Source organism: Meleagris gallopavo, chromosome 6, assembly GCF_905368555.1.
Source record: "Meleagris gallopavo chromosome 6, MGAL_WU_HG_1.1, whole genome shotgun sequence".
Classification (NCBI taxonomy): domain Eukaryota; kingdom Metazoa; phylum Chordata; class Aves; order Galliformes; family Phasianidae; genus Meleagris; species Meleagris gallopavo.
The window spans coordinates 25770325-25793554 of record NC_139409.1 but is presented as its reverse complement, the minus strand read 5'-3'; the positions used below and the strand labels follow the sequence as shown (position 1 = coordinate 25793554).

The 23230-nt window shown below is 40.2% G+C and overlaps 1 protein-coding gene across 1 annotated transcript in view; it reads right to left on the bottom strand.

Annotated features, from left to right (window-relative positions):
* Window positions 1–23230, bottom strand: part of PHF14 (PHD finger protein 14) — a 174235-nt gene that overhangs the window by 144735 nt on the left and 6270 nt on the right. Inside the window, exons 2-3 of the mRNA XM_085226963.1 lie at window positions 7953–8354; window positions 7447–7557 (exon numbers count right to left, since the gene is read on the bottom strand). Of these exons, the coding sequence (XP_085083089.1) occupies window positions 7447–7557; window positions 7953–8354 (513 nt within the window). The remainder of the gene's footprint in view (window positions 1–7446; window positions 7558–7952; window positions 8355–23230) is intronic.

The window sequence follows — 23230 nt, the reverse complement described above, 5'->3', positions numbered from 1 at the left end:
TTTTATCACCTTACAAAGAGAGAATTTCTGTGCATAACCACCTCTTTATAAAGCCAAATAAAGAAACAGTGGGGCCAACATACTTTTTAAGCCATGTACATTTTGAGAACACGCTGCACACTTCACACATGCCATGTATTACCACCCACAGAATATGACTGACCAGTAATTCAGCTGTTACATGAATATATTGGTCAATTTTGGTTTGATGGGTATACCCATATGTGGAAGCAGAAAGAATCCGATAAGAGGATCATATAATTATCAACATGAGAAAGTACATCAATGCTACCACTACTGATCAGAACACTACTGGTACCAGGTGAACAACAGGCCCCTTACAAGCTGATAAAAAAGGAAGTTTTATTAAAGTCTTTTACTCAAAGAGTAATTTAGTAATGCCCCACCCCTACCAGCCTTAATAATGGTAACTGAAGTACAAGCAGAACTAACTCAAATTTTGAAATAGTGGAATACTTTCTAGGAAAGAAAAGCAGTATTAACTGAAATGCAATATAGAAAATAATTCCTACATTATACTAGCTTTCTTTGGATTCCTATTTGCCAGATCTCATGACCACTCTAAAGGTAAGTCAAAGTTAGACTATTCCAGTAGGCATTTATGCTACAGATTAAACGCCAGATGGATGTTTAATACCAAATTTTTGTATTACAGGCTCGTATTGACAATGTGCCAAAGTAGTATGGAGCTTGCAACGTTACAATTATTTTCACAAGTTTTTATTGCCTTATAATACATACGTGTATATATATATATATAGTATGAGTATTGTACTCAAACAATAATTTAAGATTTCTGACACTTTGTGCGGTTGCATTTCTGAACATGCTTAGATTTTTTGTGAATTTAAGTTTCCACTTCATTTTTGGGTGGAATTTTGGTCTGAGGACCAAATTAACCAACAGTGAATTTTGTACATCCATACTGCCGCACTAAGAATACTCTCTAACTGCTATATGCCATACAAACAGTATAAAGCAAACAAACTTAAGTTTCATTCACTTCTCACCTTCAAATTCTCTTTTGCCTGCATGTTACATTTTGTATTTTCTATCTGCATGCATGCACATACCAGAGATACCTATACTAAAGGATATCTCTATTTGAATGCATCCACTGTGATAGGTTTTTCTCTAAAAATAACGGTTATGTGATAACAGCTACTTTCGTAGCTGTTCTTCTGTCAGATGCACTTTCAGTTAGAAAAAGGCTGTAGCATACAATTTTCTCCTTGAAAGAAATTCTTAAAGAATGGCTTTTTCAAATTGGCAACCACATTATGTCATCTCCTATGGAAGAGAGTCAAGCTACTCTCAGTAAAAGGTTGGGCCAGATACACTGTCAAATAGTGAAGAATACAGAGTTCCGCTGAGAACAAATATTAGAGATAACAGTTGGGAGAAAGGCATATTTACTTCTGTACAAATTGTAGCTTTAACTGCTGAGCACAGGAGCAGGTGGCACTCACACCCTGAAGCAGTAACTTAGAAATTCTCCAGTATATAATCTCGGTTATGCTCCAGAATTAACATCAGAAAAAGTGTAATGAAGGTAAACAAAGGTAAACAAAACCAGCTCCACATCAGCAGTTTTCAAATGCATGCTGTGCTCAAGACTTCAGAGGAAAGATACTACAGCAGTTTAAAAACAAACACCGGGATTTTTGTAGGTCCATTTTGCAGGCAACTGAACACTACTCATTCTAACAAAATCCATACATACTTGAGAGTGTGCTACACTACTGAAATAGAAGGCTACTCACTCAGAGAAGACAGGTTGATTCTTCACTGTAGTGTTAAGATTACCAAACAGCTCTGTAAGAAGCAGTTTGAAGGATAAGCTAGCTAAAAGACATCACAGACTCAATTTTGGTCTTGCCTCTTACACTGGCAAAGCCTAACCAATTTCAGATAGTAGAAGAGAAGAATCTGGCTTTTTTTTTTTTTTTTTTTTCTTTTTTTCTTTTTTGTCATCTAGCATATCAAGGATATCTAGCACTATGCTTCAGACCATCCTCTTTATGAGGACAGTAACAAAACAGCAACAACAACAACAAAAGGGCTACAGGAGACGTTCATTCTTTTGGAGGTAAAAACAGTTGAGTTACCATAACTGTGATCAGTAGCCTAGTAGACTTCTTCTCCCAGTCACAAGGTGAACAACAAATCCTTTACATGAAGTTGAGAAATTACCTAGATATCTCTGCTAGAATCACACTTTACAACACCTACAAACCCACAGTCAAGCTGCTCACATGTGCTATATCAGACATGGGTAAAAGCTGTATTTCCAAAATATATGAACTAGAAACTAAAATTAACATTGAAGATTTCAAAATACCTTAAAGAAATGTTTAAACTAATGACAAAGCTCTAATATTAATAACAGAATAGAAGAAGTCAGGGAAAACCAGACCATACATGAAAATGTAAATGAACTTTTGAATTGCCATAGGCGGTGTTATGCAACTGGTAAACTCATGACCACAGTTATCTATTAGTATTCAATCATACAGCTTCACTATGCTCAAACTGATAACCCAGAGCTATAGTGAAAGCTGGAATGGAAGTGACTTAACACTTCATTTTGAACATAAACCTAGATTCTCTTTTTCAAAGTTATGACACTGGCTTTTCTAAACTATTCGCAAAAGACAGAGGTAGAGTTACTTTAAATATTTAAACCCAGGTAGTCTATTGGCAATTCAATATTGTGATGCTGGCAATTAAAAAATTGGAACTGTCTGAACAAACATAGTAAACATAATGAATAAAAATCACAACCAATTAAGATACTACTGTTCTGAGGTGGGAAGTTTATTTCTAAAACAAGAGATGAAAAAAGTCTCTAACCACACATGGAGACTGAGAGACCAGGAAATGAAACCAATTACCCACTATTACAATCATTTCAGAAGATGTATTTATTTAATAAAAAAAAGGAGAAACAAAGGTTTTCAATAAGCAGTTTTCTCACTTCTACACTAGCAGCAGTGATATCACAGCGTCTTCTTCACAGACACCCACCCAAATCTTAAAAGCACTCAAAACTGTAAGCTGCTAACTTTGTATTGAGTCCATAGGCACTGCCCCAACTGCCTCAGACTGCTGCAAGACAGATGGAATCAGTTACTCAACCTCTTGAATTCATTTGACATTTCCCAGTTTCAGGTATGGTCTTTTTAACTTCAAAAGACAGTTCACTTTACTCATTTGGATGAAGTATTATATACACCATGACTTCCCTCAGCAAACTTTCACTGCTAAATATTCCATACAGTTGAATTCCTAGCAGTTTCACCTCTTGAAAGAGGGAAATGATAAATGGAAACTAAGTCTCTGAGGCACTGGGACGAGCACATGGCTGACGATTGAAACATCGTATCTTCCTTGAGAAGTGGACACACTGTAAACAGGCCATCCCACTGAGTTAATGAAGCTCAGAAGCTAAGCAGCACAAAATATGCAAGACAGGCATACACACACACACAAAAAAAAGGGGGAGATGCAAGAGAAAGTAAAGTAGAAGTGTTAAGTAGCTAAGTAGGAGACCATCAATTCAAATTTGCATTCTGTCTTAATGAACAAGTACAAGTCAGTGAACCAGCAATGGTTTTATAACCATTACCGCAAATATAAGACACAAAAGTAACAGCAGGAGGAAACAAAGAAAAACAGTGTTATTTCATCATAAAACCCCCTAAATTACCAGAATGAAAGCCATGAAAACTGTCAGGACACACAAGGAATAACACAAGTCTCAGCACTTCCAAAGAAAACCAGTTCAAAACACCAGTCACTCCAAAATACCACTGATTGGTAGACAGCTATATGTAGTATAGTATATAGCTATAGTATATAAGGCTGCAAAGTTAAGTCTTCAAATTCAATTACAATAATTAATATTGTGCAATTACTTGAAAAAAAAAAAATACAGCAGAGCTAATCACTAAGTAAATTATCTTGTCCTCTCTGTCTGCAAAAACATTCTACAAGTCCATTCTCAAAAACAAAACTCTTTAGTTTCTTCATCAATATTTCAGTTGTGTTTATCACAACTGCAATTTGATGCTCTGCAAACCTTTTACATGACAACATCCTGCACAGGAAAGAAACAGTGGAAGAGGAAACAAATTACAGAAAGGCAGAGAAATCAAAAGCTGCAAATACAAGTGTTTCAGAACACCTAATAGATGCATTTATATAAAACATCACATGATTTAAACAGAGCTCCTATCGACCTCAATAACAGTACATAGTGTTTCTGCAAGTCAGACTTTATACTCAACACAAAAGAAAAAATCCCAAGCATTTATAAATGCCCCTAAAAATGAAAGTCCAGAGGACTTCTAGCAGAAGTAGCGACAGAATTCAGCTCTTTAAGGCTGAATTCAACTATACTCTTAGTTATGCTGGGAAAGAGGTTCAGTCCTTAAATTCATGTATCGTGCTTGTTCAAGGAACAACTTTAGAAACAATTAATGAAGAAATAATGAAACAGGAGCTAGAAAAAAAAATTACTTAGCATTAAAATAATACAAAGCCAACAGGCCTGAAATTATTTCCATTAAATAATTTGACAATAACATAACAGTGCTAAAATCAATTCCCTTAAACAGATGTTATAATTTTTCTTTGGAATAGAAAAGTCAATAATTGCCTGTTGGTGTAACATAAACCCACAAGAAAATAGCACAGTACGTAAAGGGCATATTTCCTACTGAAAGTTTTTCAGTGAAAATGGATGCTAGGCTATTAAATATACTTCCTGTAATGAAAAAGTCACTGAGACATCAGGATTCTGAATACAAAAATTCAGCAATTATAATTCCCTCCTATAAATACCAAACACCAACTTATCAAATCCTTACTGCATCACATATTCCCTGAAATCTGATAGAACACGCATAGAAATTTTAATGTTCAGGGTTCAGTCCTCCTAGACTTGCACACTATCATCTACTCCCACATATCACTTAAAATCCTTAAGCTCATACATATGGATACAACAAAATCAGCAGGGAGTAAACAACTTCAGAACTATTTTAATTCAGTGTTTAGATAGTCCTTGAACCTTTAGCTGTCAAATTCGCTTCTCTTTTAATTTAAAAATTGCTACTTATAGCTGCATTTATGACTCAAATAAAATAAGCAATACAGAGCAGTAGAATTAACATAAATAAGGAATCTTTTTGAGCCATAGGTAGACTTAGTGCTCATTTACAATGTAGAAAGATCACCTGTGCCCCTATTTATTTATTCCCCTCTGTAAGCCAATCGTGCAATGAAATTCTGAACTCAAAGAACCACTAAATACTGTATGTATACAGATCCTGACTTGCAACAGGCAACATGGAGCCCACTGAAAGAAGGAAAAGAGCAACAACCCTGACTCTAATGGAGAACTACATACTATACTTTGAAAACTAAATCCTGCAGAAAGCAAAAGGAAAATACATTGTCTATCAGTATCCTATCAACAGCCATCCAGAATTTGTCTGGTAGGTGTGTTTCTGTGTACACCTTTTTTTTTTTTTCCCCTACACATATAGTATACATACATATATACAAACTTTGAAGTGATCAATTTCATTTATCTAAGTGTCTTTCTTTTAGTACGTCTTCCACTTATTCGAAATAGATTAAGCACAAACAAATTTAAGGGTATCTTATACCAGCCTCTTTTGAAATCATCACAGATGCCCTATTTCAAATATTCTGCAGCTATCCAAATGAACTGTACAAGAACAACTTTTCATTCAGTTTAAGACGCTATATATTTAATAACTGCCTACTTCCCAACTCCTCCAAACCCTCACAACATTTTTCTTCCACACTAAAGACAATGTTTGGAAAAAAAAAAAAAGTGAAAAACGTCCAACACAGTTGTTTCAAAAACATTTTCACTTAATGTCCTGTTTGATTATGCAAAAAGAAGCTATACAAGATATCTAGACACAAAAGAGTAACACATTGGGTTTTTCCCATTATACGGTTGAGTCCATTCAGCATGGCTTTAAAAAAGATTCAACTTCATCAAAATGCAACTGAAGTTGAACCACTCTCAGAGGTGGACACTGTTCCCCCTTGCACACATACATATTCTGAAAGTTGAAAAATCAACATCAACAACAAAATAGTCCTCTCCATCCATCCAAAGTTGAGACAGAAAGCTTTCAGTACTTTTAAGTAATGAATGTCTGCTTTCTTATCAAATAATACGTTGTTCTGGACTACATGTCCATGTTCCATATTCTATTTCCACTTCTCTTTTTCCTTTAAACGCAACCTACGTTTCTAACGCAAAATAGAGATATTTTATTTGGGACCTAAAGGAGGGATTACAAAAAACCCCAAAGCAGAATTATAGAAGCAAACAAGAAAAGCCTTCAAAACTTCACACAGAACTGGTACTGGTGAAATGATCACTAAGCTTTTCTTAAGTTCATTAATACACAAGATCTTCATAGACGATTTAAAAAAAAAAAAGTAATTACAAGGAGATGGGGAATATTTTGGCAAGATAAAGTCAGATGAAAACATAGATCAACGTCTCCAGTGCAGAATGAAGAAAGTGCAGTTCTTTGGCAAGGTGTCATAATGCTTCTCTTACAGCTTAAATACACTGCTTTTCTTTGCCTGTTTCCCTGAGCATGACGTAAAACATTCAGCATGCAGCTTTTAACAAACACAGTCCTGCCCCTTTTCTCCCCCTCCAGGAGAGCTCAATTTATTCAGCATCTTCTCTACTTTCAGTTTCTGTGGATGTTCATTCATTGATTGAGGAACGCACAGAGAAGAGCACTAAATGAAAACATCCCAAAGCAAGGACTCCTGGTATGAAATGCTTACATCTTTCTGCACAACTATCACAGAAGACACCCTAAGTCTGTTGTAAAAAATATTAACAATAATAATATAGAATAAAAACTTGAAGAGATTATCTTTCTGTTTAAGATGTTCACTCAGAGTGGAATTACCCTTGAGAAGTCAGGCAGGTTCCTCAGTCCTCAACAAATTACTATCCAGACTTATTCAAAACAAAATGGCTTTACAGCAGTTACTCCAATACCAAAAGAAGCTAAAGTTTCCAAAGTTGTCTTTAGACTGAGGAAATAAAAAACAACAGAAATAGCCCTGACAGTCAGCACAGAAACTGCTGAAATGCTTCTGCCAAAACTTATTTGATAGTAGAGTTTTCCACTGTGAAAAATTTATTTTCAACTGCAGCACTGTATGTTTTACTTGATCAGTTGCTTCCTATCTGCAGCCTAGAATCTCCAGTTATCCAACTGAAGCCCTTCCAGCAGCTCTACATCCCAGCAGCTCACTAGTATCACTCTATCTCCTGCATTACATTAAACGAGCAACCATAAAACAAAAATGAGGTAATTCTCAACAGAGGCGATGAGGAAACATATTTACCTGAAGCATCTCCAACTTTAAAATCACTGTCATCAGAGCTATCATAATCTAAAGCTTCCAGCAGGGAAGCCGCCAGAGGCTTCACTTGTCTCCTCTTCGAGCTGCGGTCCACTGCAGAAAGAAGCACAGTACTCCTATTAGATAGCACAATGAACACGCAGGGTGGTTAGACGTGCGGCGTTAACCCGACGGGGCAGCCCGCACACGAGTACTGCCGGCACCGGCTTCACCGTGCCAGGGATGAGGGAACCACTCACACCCTAGGCACGGCACCGCGGATAGCCGGCACCGGCACCACCCCGGGCCCGGGCTGGCGAAGGGAGCCGCTTCCCTGCAGCACCTCCAGGCATTCCGCCATCCAGCGCCGGAGATACGGCACGGTAGAAGGAGAACGAGGACCCGACCCGCCCGACATCCCTGAAAGATGCTGGGCTGCCCCCGTCCCGCCGAGCGCCTCCGCGCTCTCCCCGGGGAAGGGGCGGGAGGAGTCGCTGAGAAGCACTTACTAAAGGCTACGCAGGTGAGCGGCGGCGAGTGGGAATGCGTCCAGGCGGCGGCAGCGCGACGCCGCCTCAGCCCCTCGGGCGCGGACCGCTGAGCCTCGGACCCCCTCCCCAGACAATGGGCACGGCGGCGACCCGGATGCAGACCCTCGCCCGCCCGTCGCCGGCCCAACAGCGCATGTGCGAAGGCGCTGCGCCTGCGCGTAGCGAGGTGAAGGCGAGGAGGAGGGGGGTGCTGCCCGTAGTCCGCCCGGTTGCAGCCAGGAGCCTCATCTCTGCATCGGGGGGCGGGGGCTCCGTGAGTTTGGGGACGGGCTGAGCCGTTCGTCCTTTCGTCCGTCCGGAGCGGCAGGATCCTATGCGCGTTTACGGCGTGACTTTCGAAATCCTGTTTGGGAAGAGCACCTCAAGAAAAATCACTAGGGTGTCCCTCGGTTCCCCCGTGTGGAAAATTGTTATTATTAAACAGCGGTGCTAAGTACGCAGAGAGTTTACGTGGTTAGTCTTCCTCCTTTGAATATATCATTCCTGACTCTGGTTCTATCACGCCTACCCAAATACACTCTCTACCCAGGCAATCTAGTGTTCCCTTCAAAATTCTGGTCACCTTCCTGTTTCCTTAGCTTTTCACACCTGGACTGTTGTTTTTTTGTTTGTTTGTTTGTTTTTTTCCTGTTAATTGGTATCCCCATCGCAGTTCACATGTAATTTCAACCCTAATATGACAAGTAGAGGGACTTCATCTGTGGGCCCATGCTGGCACATGTAGCCACAACTGGCAGGATAACTCAGAAAGATTACAGGTAAACGTGGAGAAAGACCACTGTAGAGTGGTGGAAGATCTTTCAATTCCTCTAAGCGAGAAAGTTGAAGTAAATGTACATCAGAAAGTAGGGATCTTCCAGGTTTCGAATCAGCTTGATTCAGTACTAGCTTGTTGTGCTAGTACTATTCCAGTTCTTACCTGCACGGGCCTGGAAAGTCTAGGGTGACACAGAAGAAGCTGATGTGGCTGCCTGCTCTCCTGTTCATCAGCTTCACTGTGCACAGCCATGCATCCCTCCTTCCTATGACTCAAGCCCTCTCAGCCTATCTGCTTTATCTCAGCACCTAGCTGCAATTCCTCTTTCTTTTCTCAAATCTCTCTTTCTCCTTTCTCCATTTTTCCTCCTTTAAAGGAATATTCACACTTATTTTTATTTCTGAAAATATCATACATGTTCTTTCTTGTCTTCTGAGTCAGCTTTCATGCTTCATCCTCATTTATCAACAGGAAAAAAAGAACCGACACATCAATAAAAGTACAAGAAGTGTAAAGTATTTAATATTTATTCACTGTTTCCTCAAGCTTCTGAGCACTACAAAGATAGGACTTAGCAGCAAGTTCTTCTAATTCAATAATTGTAAGTATATAAAACCTATAGCATAGAAAATAGCTTAAAAAGAAAAGAAAAAAAAAAACAACTACATACAGTCTGTGATATTATTCTGTGGAAGCTTCTGGCTATTAAAGCACGTATTGAATGATAAGTACCCCTTCATAGATTTTAACCTCCTTTAGTTGATTCAGATTGTTTCACATAAAGGGAAAAGAAAGGAGAGTTCATGCTCCAAATGAAAGAAGCCTTCAGAGGAAATGTCTGATCTTCGTGTTCTTGCAAGGCCTTTGTCAATCTCAGCAGATAGCCAAGTATATTAAAATATGCAGCTGGCTTCCTGATTCAAGAAATAAGGTGTTAATGGCACACTGCTGGCAGCTGGGTACTGTAAATGCCCATTAAATAGATGGTGTTGTCAGTTTAGCGCCTTTGAATACTACTCTTGTAAACACACAAAAAATATTTTAAAAGGTAATTTTTAGAGCAAAGTTATAAGGAGCTGAAATAGCACATCCATTATGAAAATGTCATGGCAACTCCATCACTAGCACAACATCTAAAAAATTTCTAGAAATTCTTCAGTATATCAGGTCATGTCAAATACATCAGGTCTTTCAATTATCTCCACATTCCAATGGTTCTCTCCAGGTCTGTACTTCTGTGCACAGTCGGCTGCAAAAGCAGGTGTCTGAATCTCTATTTCAGTGCCACTCTTCAACTGCTAGAGAAGGAGGGAAAATAATATCTTCTAACTGTACTTTGCCCTAAGAAAAAAGAATCTTTGTCATGATTCTGTAAAGACAATTTTAGAGGGAGTTATACAATACCAAAGCAGGAGAGAATATGGTTGTATTCACATAAATTGACTTTAAAATATCATCTTTAGTTTAATGAAAGTGTCATGTTTTCAAAGAAAGAAATACAATAATACAACATTTCCTCACCTAGAGAATAAACTGAAGAAAAGATATGTTTTTAACTCATCCATCAACTGTGAATGGAGAAATAATATTATGAGGAACTGTATCTATTTTTTTTTCCTGTCAGTGAGCAGACAGTTAAAGCCATGACCTATCTGTCTAAATCCAAACAGCAAACTCTTTTTTTATCCATCAAAACATCACCATCTGTAGTAGGGAGACTGACCTTTTCAAGTACCTTCCCAAAGCGAATTGTTCCAGCTTTCACTCTTTAACTGCACCATTACAGAAAGCACCTCTCTGTGATCTCTGCTCTTTTATCTCATATTTTATGGCAAAATATAAAGAGAAAAAGACTGAATCAGATACATTTCCTATTTTAAATCACAAATAGAGGAAAATCAGCATCAATAGTCTATGAACAATAAGACTTTGAAAGAATAAACTACACATTTCTACAAGGTCAAATACTGCCGGCAATGTTCCCTTCATGTACACCAATATTTCATGCACTCCTTAAGCCAGTCTCAGCCTCATTTGATTAATTGTGGATTTTGTTGATTATATGGTACTCATGTTGTAAAAGATCTGAGAAAAGTAAAGATTGGTCATACATATTTGCAATAGAAAACTTTCTGAAATATAAATAAATAAATAAATAAATAAAGCATTAAGATTGCAAGATTGCAAGATTAAGAAAGATTAGAAATAGGCTTACTTATACCTTTAGTTCTGTAGGAACTGTCACACAGAGTAATGTGTGTCTTCTTTCATATTTAGATAGAGCTTTGCCCCATTTTCCCTTTTACTTGCTGGTATGTAGTGCAGGTGTTAAACCCAAGGATTGGCAAAGATGGATTTGTCTATTTCTGCTGCAGACAGGTCTCATGTAAGTTGCCCATGCTCAAATGGAGGCTCACAGCCAGTCAACTCCTACTCTCTATTCCCAGTGCTGAAATGCAGACCTCAGCAAGCCTCTGTGTGGAGTCCTAGTCCTACAGCTCCTTCACCAAATGCTTATTTTAACTTAATAAAAATGCCATTTTGTAGATCTTCGTCATCTCAAGCTTGACAAAGCTAAAGCAGAGAACTTCCTCCTTTCGCTTAGGTCATTTGTCTCCTTTTGCAAGCACAGTGACACCACCCCTGCCACTCATGCATGCAAAGGACGTTATCCTCAACTCAGACCTCACTGCAGATCCTGCCACTAAAAGCGTATCTTAAAGATTCAGTGCAAAACACATCTGTCTGGAGCTTTCCTAGCTCCCTATTTAGCAAAAAATCATGTCTAGACTCATCTCCCTTCTCATTTACATCAATATTCTTTTGTCTGATTTTTGAAAATGCAATTCTGATGTTGCTATATCTATTGTAATGATTTTTTTTTCAGTTTCTACCATGTTCCTTTTCCATTTTATCCCTCCAGTGATTTCCCCTCCTCTGCTGCATCTGTCATAAATTACTTGGGTCTGATTTCAATACTCTTCACAGATTACTCTTTCTTTTGTCTGCCATTTATTTATGGCAGATGACATTTGACATACATATTTGTTTTGCACAGTGTATTGCCTCCTGTTCTCTGTTACATTTTAAGACAACCATTTTTTTCCAGGCATCCTTCATACTCAGAATGTGTTCCATGTAAATACCTGCAAACTCAGTTTGTGTTTCCTCTCAAAACACCCTTCTACCACCATGCTTCCCAAATATGTTGTAAGATTTGATGGATACTGTCTCTCCTATTGTCTCACAGTTTACTTTTACTGTTCTGACATCGCTGTCCCTTTCTGTTTTTTGTCCTGTGCTTACATTCCAAAATCTGTTTGGAATAGTATTATTTACTATTATTTATTTATTACTCAGTATTTCCATTTTTGCATTGTTTTTTCTCTCTATGATTTATGTGATGTAGTAGAACTTTGAGTCAGGATTAAAGCCTGTACACATAAAAGCCATAAAAGGAAGAGTAAGAATTTTTGTTTAAAATTTTCATTTTAATATAATTTTATTTGATTTTCAGACAGCAAGCTCATCAAGTAAGCGATATTTTCTTTGTCTGTTAAGTGTATATAATTTAGCTATATAATAAACAATAATAGTTAATAATAATACATAAATATTAAAGCATTAGACCGTAGAGATGTTGTGTTGGTTCAGATTCAGAGAAAGAACAATATATATACTTTCTACTGATTTTCCAACTTCCAATTATTTTCAGCTTTGAGACTTTCTTGATCCAGGTGTGTGTTGTTCATTTAGTGGCCTGTAATGAACCTTTCTTCTGAGAATCTTTTTCATAAGAATCTTTTTTATAACATAATTTGGCACAGAATTCCATAAAATTGTCTATGAATCTACCATCCTGTGTATGACAACAGTATTGTTTTCATGTTTGGAATCTGGCTTTTATGCTGCTCTGTTCCATCTGTCAGCTCCTCTCTTTTCCAGGCTGAGGAATCCCAGCCCCTCAGTCACTGCTGACAGGGAAGCTGTTTCATTTCTTTGGTAATTCTTGTTTTCCTTCCTTGAGTTTTTTTCAAACTTAATACGTAGGTTACTCCAAAAGTAATGCCTCTGATTTATTTCTGTGGAAACTACAGTAGATACAAAGAGCACAATAACACCGATAGAACAAATTATCAGCTACAAAACACTATGTTTCAATATATGCACCATGCTTATCTAAACAAGTAAACATCAGCCATGAACAAGTTCCTGTGCCAGCAGAGGTGACCTACTGTTTCATAGTGTTTTACTAGCCACTGCTTCACTGTGTTCATATTCACTGTTTGGTCTCCATAAGCATTCAGCAAGTGTTGCTGAATGTCAGTGGATGCAATGTTTTCTGCACTGAGAAATTCAATGACAAATCTTTGCTTCATACACACTTCCATGGCATTCGCCATTGTCAGACTGCCCCTCTGCTACCATCTGTCACACAGGAAGAAAATGTAACGGAATACCGGCAGGAAGGTTCAATTTCTACTGCCGTATCACCAATATCCTTATCTGATGTCATGGGCCAACGTAGTGAAATAGAAGGCGTTACTTTCAGATCAGCACTTGTACATCCCTTCTGTAAAGGAGGAACAGCACTGAAATGCAGTCAGATGTATTTGTCTGTACATTTATTCAGCTGTCTAAGGACATTTTCTGGTTTGTTCTCTATTCCTGTCCTAGTAATTTTTAAGATTCTTTTTTAGCTTTGAGATATGGAGGGGGCACTGACTGCTACACCGCACTGAACCAGCACTTTTGTGAAAAAAATTCTAAGATCCTGTTCTTCAAATGAGACCAGTTGGCTCAGAGTCTGTCATTTCATTTGTGAAGTTAGGATTGCTTTTCCCCAGGATCATCAATGTCTTTACATTTATCTACCCTACACTTTGTTTCCTTTGCATCTATCTTGATTGAATTTCATCTGGTATTTTATTTACTGCCCATTCCTATTATAGAATATTTCAACTGTTCCATGTGTGAGTTATTTCAGAATTCTTGCATTAGTGGTGGTTTCTTAGTATCTTATCTCAGTATTTTATCTTTATTCTTAGTATTTTATTAGTAGCTGCTTCCACAGTAACTTCAAATTCAGATAGATTTTCTGCTGAGCCTTCTCCCTCTAGAGAAAGCATCTTTTTTTTTTTTTCATAGAGAACACTGGTGGAAAGAATTCATTTCCCTATCTAAGTACACACACTTCAACAACCATCAGTTGTCCCGATGGATGCTGGCATGTGCCTTGCTGCCTTTGAAATATGAGTTAATAACAACTTGGGTTCTCTCATCGAATGGATCCTGAATTCATTTTTCCATTCCACCTAAAAAATTATATTTTTATTTAATCTACTAGAGCTTATGACACTTTGCATTGTCTTGTTTTAAATACAGTTCCAGTCACTTGATGGATTTCTTCCTTTATATAACAGTCTCCTTTACCTTGCTAGAGTGATTTCAGCTTCCTTTTACATTTTCACTGTCATTTCCATATGTGTTAAGCAGTAATGCTGTGATTCCAGTATAGTATTCTCCAGCAGTTTACATGCCTGTTTCCTTAAAGAGGCTCAGATGTGTCATTAATAAGTTTTCTCATGTTATCTAAAATATTCAGAGGTGGTTAATTTGTTCATTTCATTTTATTCTGATTTCTTGAAAATACAGTGATATTTTGCACTAGGCACAATTTATTTTATTTCATGTATATTTTGTGTCTTAATATTACAGTGCTGCACTGATTGTCTTCTTCCCAAAAGTCTGTTATGCCTTTTTGTGTGTGTGTGTGCAAGGGAGGACATTCCTGTTTCCCCAGCTTACTTTTGTATCTTCTGGCATTTATATATGTGCCTGTCTGTTGTTCCCACTTCGGGAAGTCATTTATGTAACACACATGTAATAATTACATCCTTCAACTCATCCGGTACTGTAAAATACAGAGCTTAGAAGACTTCATTTTCAGCAGCAGCACTGTTGCATAACAATATGTTCTTGTGCATTTTTGTCTCCTTCACTGTTTCTGTTTTAAACTCTCAATTATCACTTTCTAGATGTACAGTGCCAAACTAAACATCACACAGTATTCACCTTGTTAGTGCCTGCACATATAGGCTCTTCCTGGAGGAGTTCAACCATCCGTGCTCAAGCCCAGCAACAATGTGGTGCAGCCTTGCAATCTTGGATCAGACTCTGGAGAAAAGCTGTGAGAGACACTCAGGAGAATCCTTGCTGGAGAGCGAACCCTTGGCTCTGAAGCAGCATTAAGCTCAGCTCTTACTCATGGATCTTGTCTGAACAATGACTGCCTGCCTGTGCCTGATCTTGTTCCTCATTGGTCTTATACCACTGACTCTCTGCCTGTTGCTATGTACTTGGCTGGAATCATCAGATATCTGGCTGACCCTTCTGACCATCACATGTGCTTTTTTTTCTGCTGGCACTGTGGCATCCCTGCTTTGCTGTCACAATCAGCTCCTGGCTCACCTTCCCTTACACAGCAAACACCTCTTGCAGCTCCCTAACATCTCATTCAGCTGAATTTCAGATAAAGTACTCCCTTCATACTGAAATTATCCTCAATTCATAATGGACCTGTATTCTTCCTTGTTGTACCATCCAGTCAAGATAACAAAAGTCTGTTTTTCTGCCTTTTCCCATGGTTTCATGAGAGGCAAATCACTTTACAGAATACTGTCACACAAACCTTAGTCTTCAATTTCCTTCTCATTTGCCTAAATGTTCTTTCCTTTATCATTCTGGTGCACCATAGCCAGTTACATTTTCCCAGCACTCTTTAGAAGCCTATTTACTAAGTGGATTTGCTGCCTGGTAGTCACTATAGAAGCATGCAAGCCTCTTGGGGTCACGGACCCAGGCATCTGTACGTGCAATGATAGATTATTCCACCAATATCTTTTTCTTGTTGGGAAAAAAGTTACATGCAATACAAATAAAGAATGTCATTCTATTTTTTTTTCAATAATCGAGATTCACTCCCTCTTAACAAGCTATGAAAAATGTGGCCAGCAATTCCCAGTGACTTCAGAGGGCTCTGGCTCAGACTTTCAGTGACACTGCCTGATACACAAACCCAGTCTTTTATCCACCATGTCATTGTGGTGGTGTTCTGAAAAAACTGGGATGTAAAGAACATCTGCTATAACAAACATAAAAAGCACAGACCTGCTGTTACTAATGGGAAATATTCTAAGGGCTTGGATTTAGAAAAAAAAGTTAATTAATTTTTGAAGAATAATTGCTTTGATTGCACATGTCAATGACCCTTCTCACATAAAGCTTTTCCAATACAATCCTGTTTCAGTCTCACCGAGGACAAAAGATGCTTCAGCTGCACTGACAAAAATCTTTATGAATTGCTATAAATTCCCCTGAAGGGGGTTCTGTAGCTTCCTTTTAAATTCTATTTAGTTATTATCTGTAAACAAAAGAAGCTGAGCTGGCCTGGTTTGGATTTGTATGAAAAATTATAATGAAATAATAAAACCAGTAAGCAATAAAGAAAGGAAATAACTGCTTTTAATGTCCTCTGTTAAATGTAATTGTGACATTTAGGAATCCATTTGCTTCTTTCTCTAATATTAATTATTTCACTGATTAGCAGAATATGAGGCAAAAATACAGAAAACATCTTTTATTATCACAGAATTTATAGGAACTAATCTATTTTTGTCAAATTATGGAAGTTTTTCTTGGAAAATATGTTTTTGAGAATTTGAGCTGATTTAAGATCCAATTTATTACAAAAGAAAAGTCATTCAGTTATGCTAAAGTCTTACTTCATCATGACATTTATACAGTTTTCTTTGTGTTTTAAAAAAGAAAAATCTCTAAGACATTTCTTTGTTAAGGTACTGTCAGCATATGGCAAAAATACTGGCACCTTGCATGGGAAGTGCAGCAAGAGCTGATAGATCTCATCTCATTCTGTAGCAGAGGAGAAAATAGACCACAGTGAAGGCCAGTCATATGGCCAGTGACCATCAGCTGCCTGGCAAGAAGCACAACTTCCTTCAAGCAGATGTGGGAAGGTGAGCTGATTTTGCATGTTTTGGAAAGAGATTCTTCCTTCCTGTTAGATGGCAGAGCAAAGAACAGCCCATTACAGCTGGGCCTTCAGAAGTGTCTGTGTAATTGTTTTATATACTACTCTGAAATGAGTATTTCAATGCAAAAACATTTGAGAAATAATAGGTGCTAATTTAATATTAATGGATCAATTTCAAGTATGTTTCAAGGACTATGAAATCCTGCAGATGAAGTTCTGCAGAAGAAGCAGATTTCCTTCTATACTGCTATATTGTGGAGCCAGACATTTAGTGTTGACCTGTTCCATCTAGAAAACACAGAGGTGGGTTGTTTTTTTTTTTTATTTTATTGTACATTATTCAAAACATAGCTTGGCATTAGGCAAATATACAGCTTTGGTGGTTTTGGTGGTATTGAGTTGGAGGTGAGCCTGTTAAGTAAATCCCCAAGACTTGAACTGTCCAGTTCCAAACATGAGCAAGGCTTATAGTTAAAAGATTCTACTCCATCTTCCATGAAAAAAAAAAAAAAAAAAGTATGCTAAATATCATTCAATAACAACGTTAATTTCTATGCTTACACAGAGTAAGTACACACTGTGAGAATTACAGAACTACAAAATGTCCAACCATAATGATGTCTCCCTAATCCCATTCGTAGTAGTGTGCAGTTTCACATGAAACCTGCCATCTTCTAGTCTCAATACCAGTATCAAACTTATAATTACCCAAGCACAAGTGAGTCAGGTTACTTTTTTACATGTGTCATGGTTTCATGATTTTTCATTATCGGTATTCCACATCATAACATCATGCAATGCACTGGGGGTTTGACTGCTGATGCTCAAGTTCCGGGTGCCTGTCCAGAGGAGAAGAGCAGCTACGTTTCCCCAGGGGGCTTTGCGGTCAACGAGGAGATATAACTCCCGGCAAGGTCACCTGATGCTCTTCTTCTTTGCCTGCGCTGCTTCGCTTGCGCTTCTCTGCCTGCGCTGCTTCGCTTGCGCTTCTCTGCCTGCGCTTCTCGCCTGCGCTTCTCTGCCTGCGCTTCTCATCTCAGCGTTGTGGTAAGGCCGATCCACTATCAATTTCACATTCTCTCTCCTTATAAAATTCTGTTGATACCATATTTAGTAAATTACTTTGTTTTACCTCAGATTGTTGCCACTGTTTTCAATTATTTCGGGGTCCCTTATTTTCTTTTTTTTTCCACGGGGGCGCGGATCCGCGGATCCCTCCGCCCTTCTAGTCACGGAACCGGGCCGAACCAGCCCGTAAACCGTTGACATTCTTGGTGGAGGATGCGGGCAACAGTTGCTTTTTAGCTTTTTGAACAAATCTCTCTCTCCGCTCTCAGACAGCTTCATTGGGAAAGTTTATCTGTTTCACCAGTACTGTCTGAAAGCGTGACCTTGAAAAGTCCAGGCGGACGGCCAATACTCTAGGATATTTGTAAACTTTGAGCCTTGCTATCTTGTTTCTGTAAAAGAAAAAAAAAAAGAGAAAAAATGCTTTCTCTACTGAAACTGCCTTTTAAGGGGCTGCATGCCACTGTCTCCTCTTTCTTAATGCTAAAAACATACTGGGCCTTAATTAAGTTCACCACTTTGCTCTATGGAGCAATAGGTATATATAGCCAATTGAAAACATGGATGGAAATAACTATGTGGCATCTGCATATTATGTGGCATACCATTCCAGAGGGAGCTGCTAATTTTACAGGGTTGGGGATTCTTAAGCAGGTTTCCAGCCTCTCCTTTGAATTCTTTATGCGGATTTTCAATGCTCACCTGATCACGTTATTAATCTCCATGAATGTACTGCTCACCATTTCACTTATTATTAGTATTTATTATATTTTGAGGAAGTCTGCCCCAAAACCAGTAAATACTGAGTGGCAGGGAATGTGGAGAGGCCTGGGTGAGACTTTAGAGAGATGGAAATCTTCGGTGTCATGGAACTTTACTCCAGAACACCTGAAAGACCCTGAAAATTTAAACAGATATTTGAGACAGGAATGTCGTGGCTCAGGAAGATCTGAGGAGGCCCAAATTGTTTGGGGCCTGGCTAATGCTTACCGGGCCTTATTCAATACTATCCTGGAGAGGGAGAGAGTTTGTGAAATTGAAAAGGAGAGTCTCAGGGAAACAGTGCAAAATGAGCGAGAGAGTCTCCTGGTCGAGAGAAACAGCCTCCAATCTGAGAGAGATGCCCTCCGAATTGAGAGAGACTCCCTGCAATCCAAACTCAACAGTCTTCAATCTCAACAAGACACCCTCCAATCTGAGCTAGATACTCTCATAATCGAACGAGACAGGCTCCGAGCTGAACTGGAGGATGAGAGCATTGGAACTGACCAACCTGATCAACTACAGGAAGCACCACAATTGATGTCACTTGCCCCTGTAAGAGGACGGAAAATGAAACGAATCTCGACTCAGTTAGAAGAGAAGAAAGAAGAGGAGAGAGGTCCAGAGGAGTGGCTCCAAGATCCACAAGAAGCACCCCTAAGTCCAGGGGAGGGGCCCTCAGTAAGACCACGGTCACCGGCGCCAATGAGGGCAACAAGAAGTCCCGAAAGAGTAAGAGGTGAGCAAGATATTGTTACCATTGTTGATCGATCTCTGAAAATGAATGAAATTCGAAGTCTGAGAAAAGACTTTTCACGTCACCCAAATGAGCCTATTGCCACTTGGTTACTTCGATGTTGGGACAATGGGGCCAACAGTGTGTGGCTGGATAGTAGAGAAGCTCGCCAACTGGGTGGCGTTGCTAGGGACTCAGCCATTGACAGAGGTATTAGTACATGCCAGAACCAGGCCTTTACCCTCTGGAAGCGGATGTTGTTAGCTGTAAAAGAAAGATACCCCTTCAAAGATGATCTGATGCCTGAGAAAAAGAAATGGGCTGATATGGAAGAAGGCATCTGTTATTTAAGAGAATATGCTGTGGTGGAAATGCTACATAGCCCCGATTTCATTCCTGACGAGCCAGACCAAGAGCATGATCCCGAGAGAGTCAGGTGTACACCAAACATGTGGCGTACATTCACAAAGACCGCACCAGAAAGGTACGCCAGCACATTTGCAGCAATGTATGGCAGAGGGGAAAGAAGACCCCTTATAAGTGAATTGGTTAATAAACTTCAAGACTTTGAGTTACATTTAAGCCCTCTGCGAGCTTGTGTTTCAGCCATTACAAAGGTAGCTGAAAAGCTGGACAGAATGGAAAACAAACAAGAAGATATAATAGACAAACTATCAACCGTGCCTGAAGCTGATAAATCCATGGAGGTAACGGATACATCAAATGGGGACCAGAATCCCCAAAACAGCCTATTGGAGGGGCTGATCAACTTGATTTCCTCCCAGCCGGTGGCATCTAATGTCTCAGCTATCAAAAGAAGACGTTCTCCTGCTCGAGCAAGTGACAACAGTAAGACCACATCACGTTTTGCCTTGTGGCATTACCTACGTGACCATGGAGAAGATATGAAGGAGTGGCATAAACAACCTACTCCTGTACTTCAAGCACGGGTAAGAGAGTTACAAGACAAATCAACCACCAAGGTGAACTTCTCTAAAAAGGTGATTGCTCCAGTTGCTGCAGACAGTGAAGGTAACAAATAGAGGGGCCCTGCCCCCAGCCAGGGGGGGGAAAGGGATAATAGAGTTTATTGGACTGTGTGGATTAGATGGCCTGGCACATCAGAATCACGAAAATATAAGGCCCTGGTGGATACTGGTGCACAGTGCACTCTAATGCCCTCGAGTCACCAAGGGACAAAATCAGTTTATATTCATGGGGTGACTGGAGGTTCCCAAGAGCTGACTATGTTGGAGGCCGAAATCAGCCTCACTGGTAAAGACTGGCAAAAACACCCTATTGTGACTGGCCCAGGGGCTCCATGCATACTTGGTATTGATTACCTCAGAAGGGGATATTTTAAGGATCCCAAAGGGTATCGATGGGCCTTTGGAATAGCTGCTGTAGACACAGAAGGTGTTAAGCAGTTGTCTATTTTGCCTGGCCTGTCAGAAGATCCATCTGCCGTGGGGTTGCTACGAGTGAAAGAGCAACAAGTACCGATTGCTACAAAAACGGTGCACAGACGGCAGTACCGCACCAACAGGGATTCCTTGCTCCCCATTCAGAAGCTGATTCACCAACTAGAGAATCAGGGAGTGATTAGCAAGACTCACTCACCTTTTAATAGCCCCATATGGCCAGTGCGTAAAGCCAGTGGAGAATGGAGGCTGACGGTGGACTACCGTGGCCTGAATGAAGTCACACCCCCATTGAGTGCTGCTGTGCCAGATATGTTAGAACTCCAATATGAATTGGAGTCAAAGGCAGCCAAATGGTACGCCACCATTGATATTGCTAACGCCTTTTTCTCCATTCCTTTGACCAAAGAATCTAGGCCACAGTTTGCTTTCACCTGGAGGGGCATTCAGTATACCTGGAATCGTTTGCCCCAGGGGTGGAAACATAGCCCAACCATTTGCCATGGGTTGATCCAAGCTGCACTGGAACAGGGAGGTGCTCCTGAGCACTTACAGTATATTGATGACATCATCGTGTGGGGCAACACAGCAAAGGAAGTTTTTGAGAAAGGAGAGCAAATAATCCAGATCCTTCTGCGTGCTGGTTTCGCTATTAAGCGAAGCAAAGTGAAAGGGCCTGCCCAGGAAATTCAGTTCCTAGGTATAAAGTGGCAAGATGGCCGTCGTCACATCCCAACAGATGTGATCAACAAAATCAGTGCCATGTCTCCACCCACTAATAAGAAAGAGACACAATCGTTCCTGGGTGTAGTGGGTTTTTGGAGAATGCATGTTCCAAACTACAGCCTCATTGTAAGCCCCCTTTATCAGGTGACACGGAAGAAGAATGATTTTATGTGGGGTCCTGAGCAGCAGCAGGCTTTTGAGCAGATTAAACAAGAGATAGCCCGTGCCGTGGCCCTGGGGCCAGTACGGATGGAACAGGATGCGAAGAACATCCTCTACACTGCTGCTGGAGAGAAAGGTCCCACTTGGAGTTTGTGGCAAAGAGCCTCAGGAGAGACCCGAGGCCGACCCCTGGGATTCTGGAGTCGGGCGTACAGAGGGTCTGAAGAGTGCTACACTCCAACTGAGAAGGAGATCTTAGCCGCGTATGAGGGGGTTCGGGCTGCTTCCGAAGTAATCGGTACAGAAACACAGCTCCTTCTGGCACCTCGACTGCCAGTGCTGAACTGGATGTTCAAGGGAAAGGGTCCCTCCACCCATCATGCTACTGATGCCACTTGGAGTAAGTGGATTGCGCTGATTACGCAGCGAGCGCGGATGGGGAATCTCAACCGTCCAGGAATCCTAGAGGTGATCATGGACTGGCCTGAAGGCAAAAAGTTTGGAACACCGCCAGCAGAAGAGATATCACGTGCTAAAGAGGCCCCACCATATAATGAACTACCCGAAAATGAGAAGACATATGCCCTATTCACAGATGGATCGTGTTGTATTGTGGGGAAACACCGCAGATGGAAAGCCGCTGTGTGGAGCCCCACACGACAAGTTGCAGAGGCCACTGAAGGAAAAGGAGAATCGAGCCAATTTGCAGAGGTAAAGGCTGTCCAACTGGCCTTGGATGTTGCTGAACGGGAGAGGTGGCCAATGCTTTATGTTTACACTGACTCGTGGATGGTGGCAAATGCTCTATGGGGGTGGTTACAGCAGTGGGAGCAAAACAACTGGCAAAGAAAGGGTAAACCTATTTGGGCTGCTGACCTGTGGAAAGATATTGCTGCCCGAATAAAGAATATGGTTATAAAGGTGCGTCACGTAGATGCCCATGTGCCCAAGAATAGGGCTACTGAAGAGCAGCAAAATAACCATCAGGTAGACAGAGCTGCCAGAATTGAGGTGGCCCAAACAGATCTGGACTGGCAGAACAAGGGTGAATTATTTCTAGCCCGATGGGCCCATGAGACCTCAGGCCATCAAGGGAGAGATGCGACATATAAGTGGGCTAGAGACCGAGGGGTGGATTTAACTATGGATGCTATTGCGCAAATCATTCACGACTGTGACACGTGTGCCACAATTAAACAAGCCAAGAGAATGAAACCTCTCTGGGAGGAAGGGCGATGGCAAAAGTACAAATATGGGGAGGCATGGCAGGTTGATTATATCACCTTGCCACGATCTCGTAATGGTAAGCGTTATGTGCTCACCATGGTGGAGGCAACAACTGGGTGGCTTGAAACCTATGCAGTACCCCACGCTACCGCCCGAAATACCATACTAGGTCTTGAGACACAAGTCCTGTGGCGACATGGTACCCCAGAAAGAATTGAGTCAGATAATGGGACTCATTTTAAAAATTCTCTTGTAGGTACCTGGGCTAAAGGTCATGGTATTGAGTGGATTTACCATATTCCCTACCATGCACCGGCCTCAGGT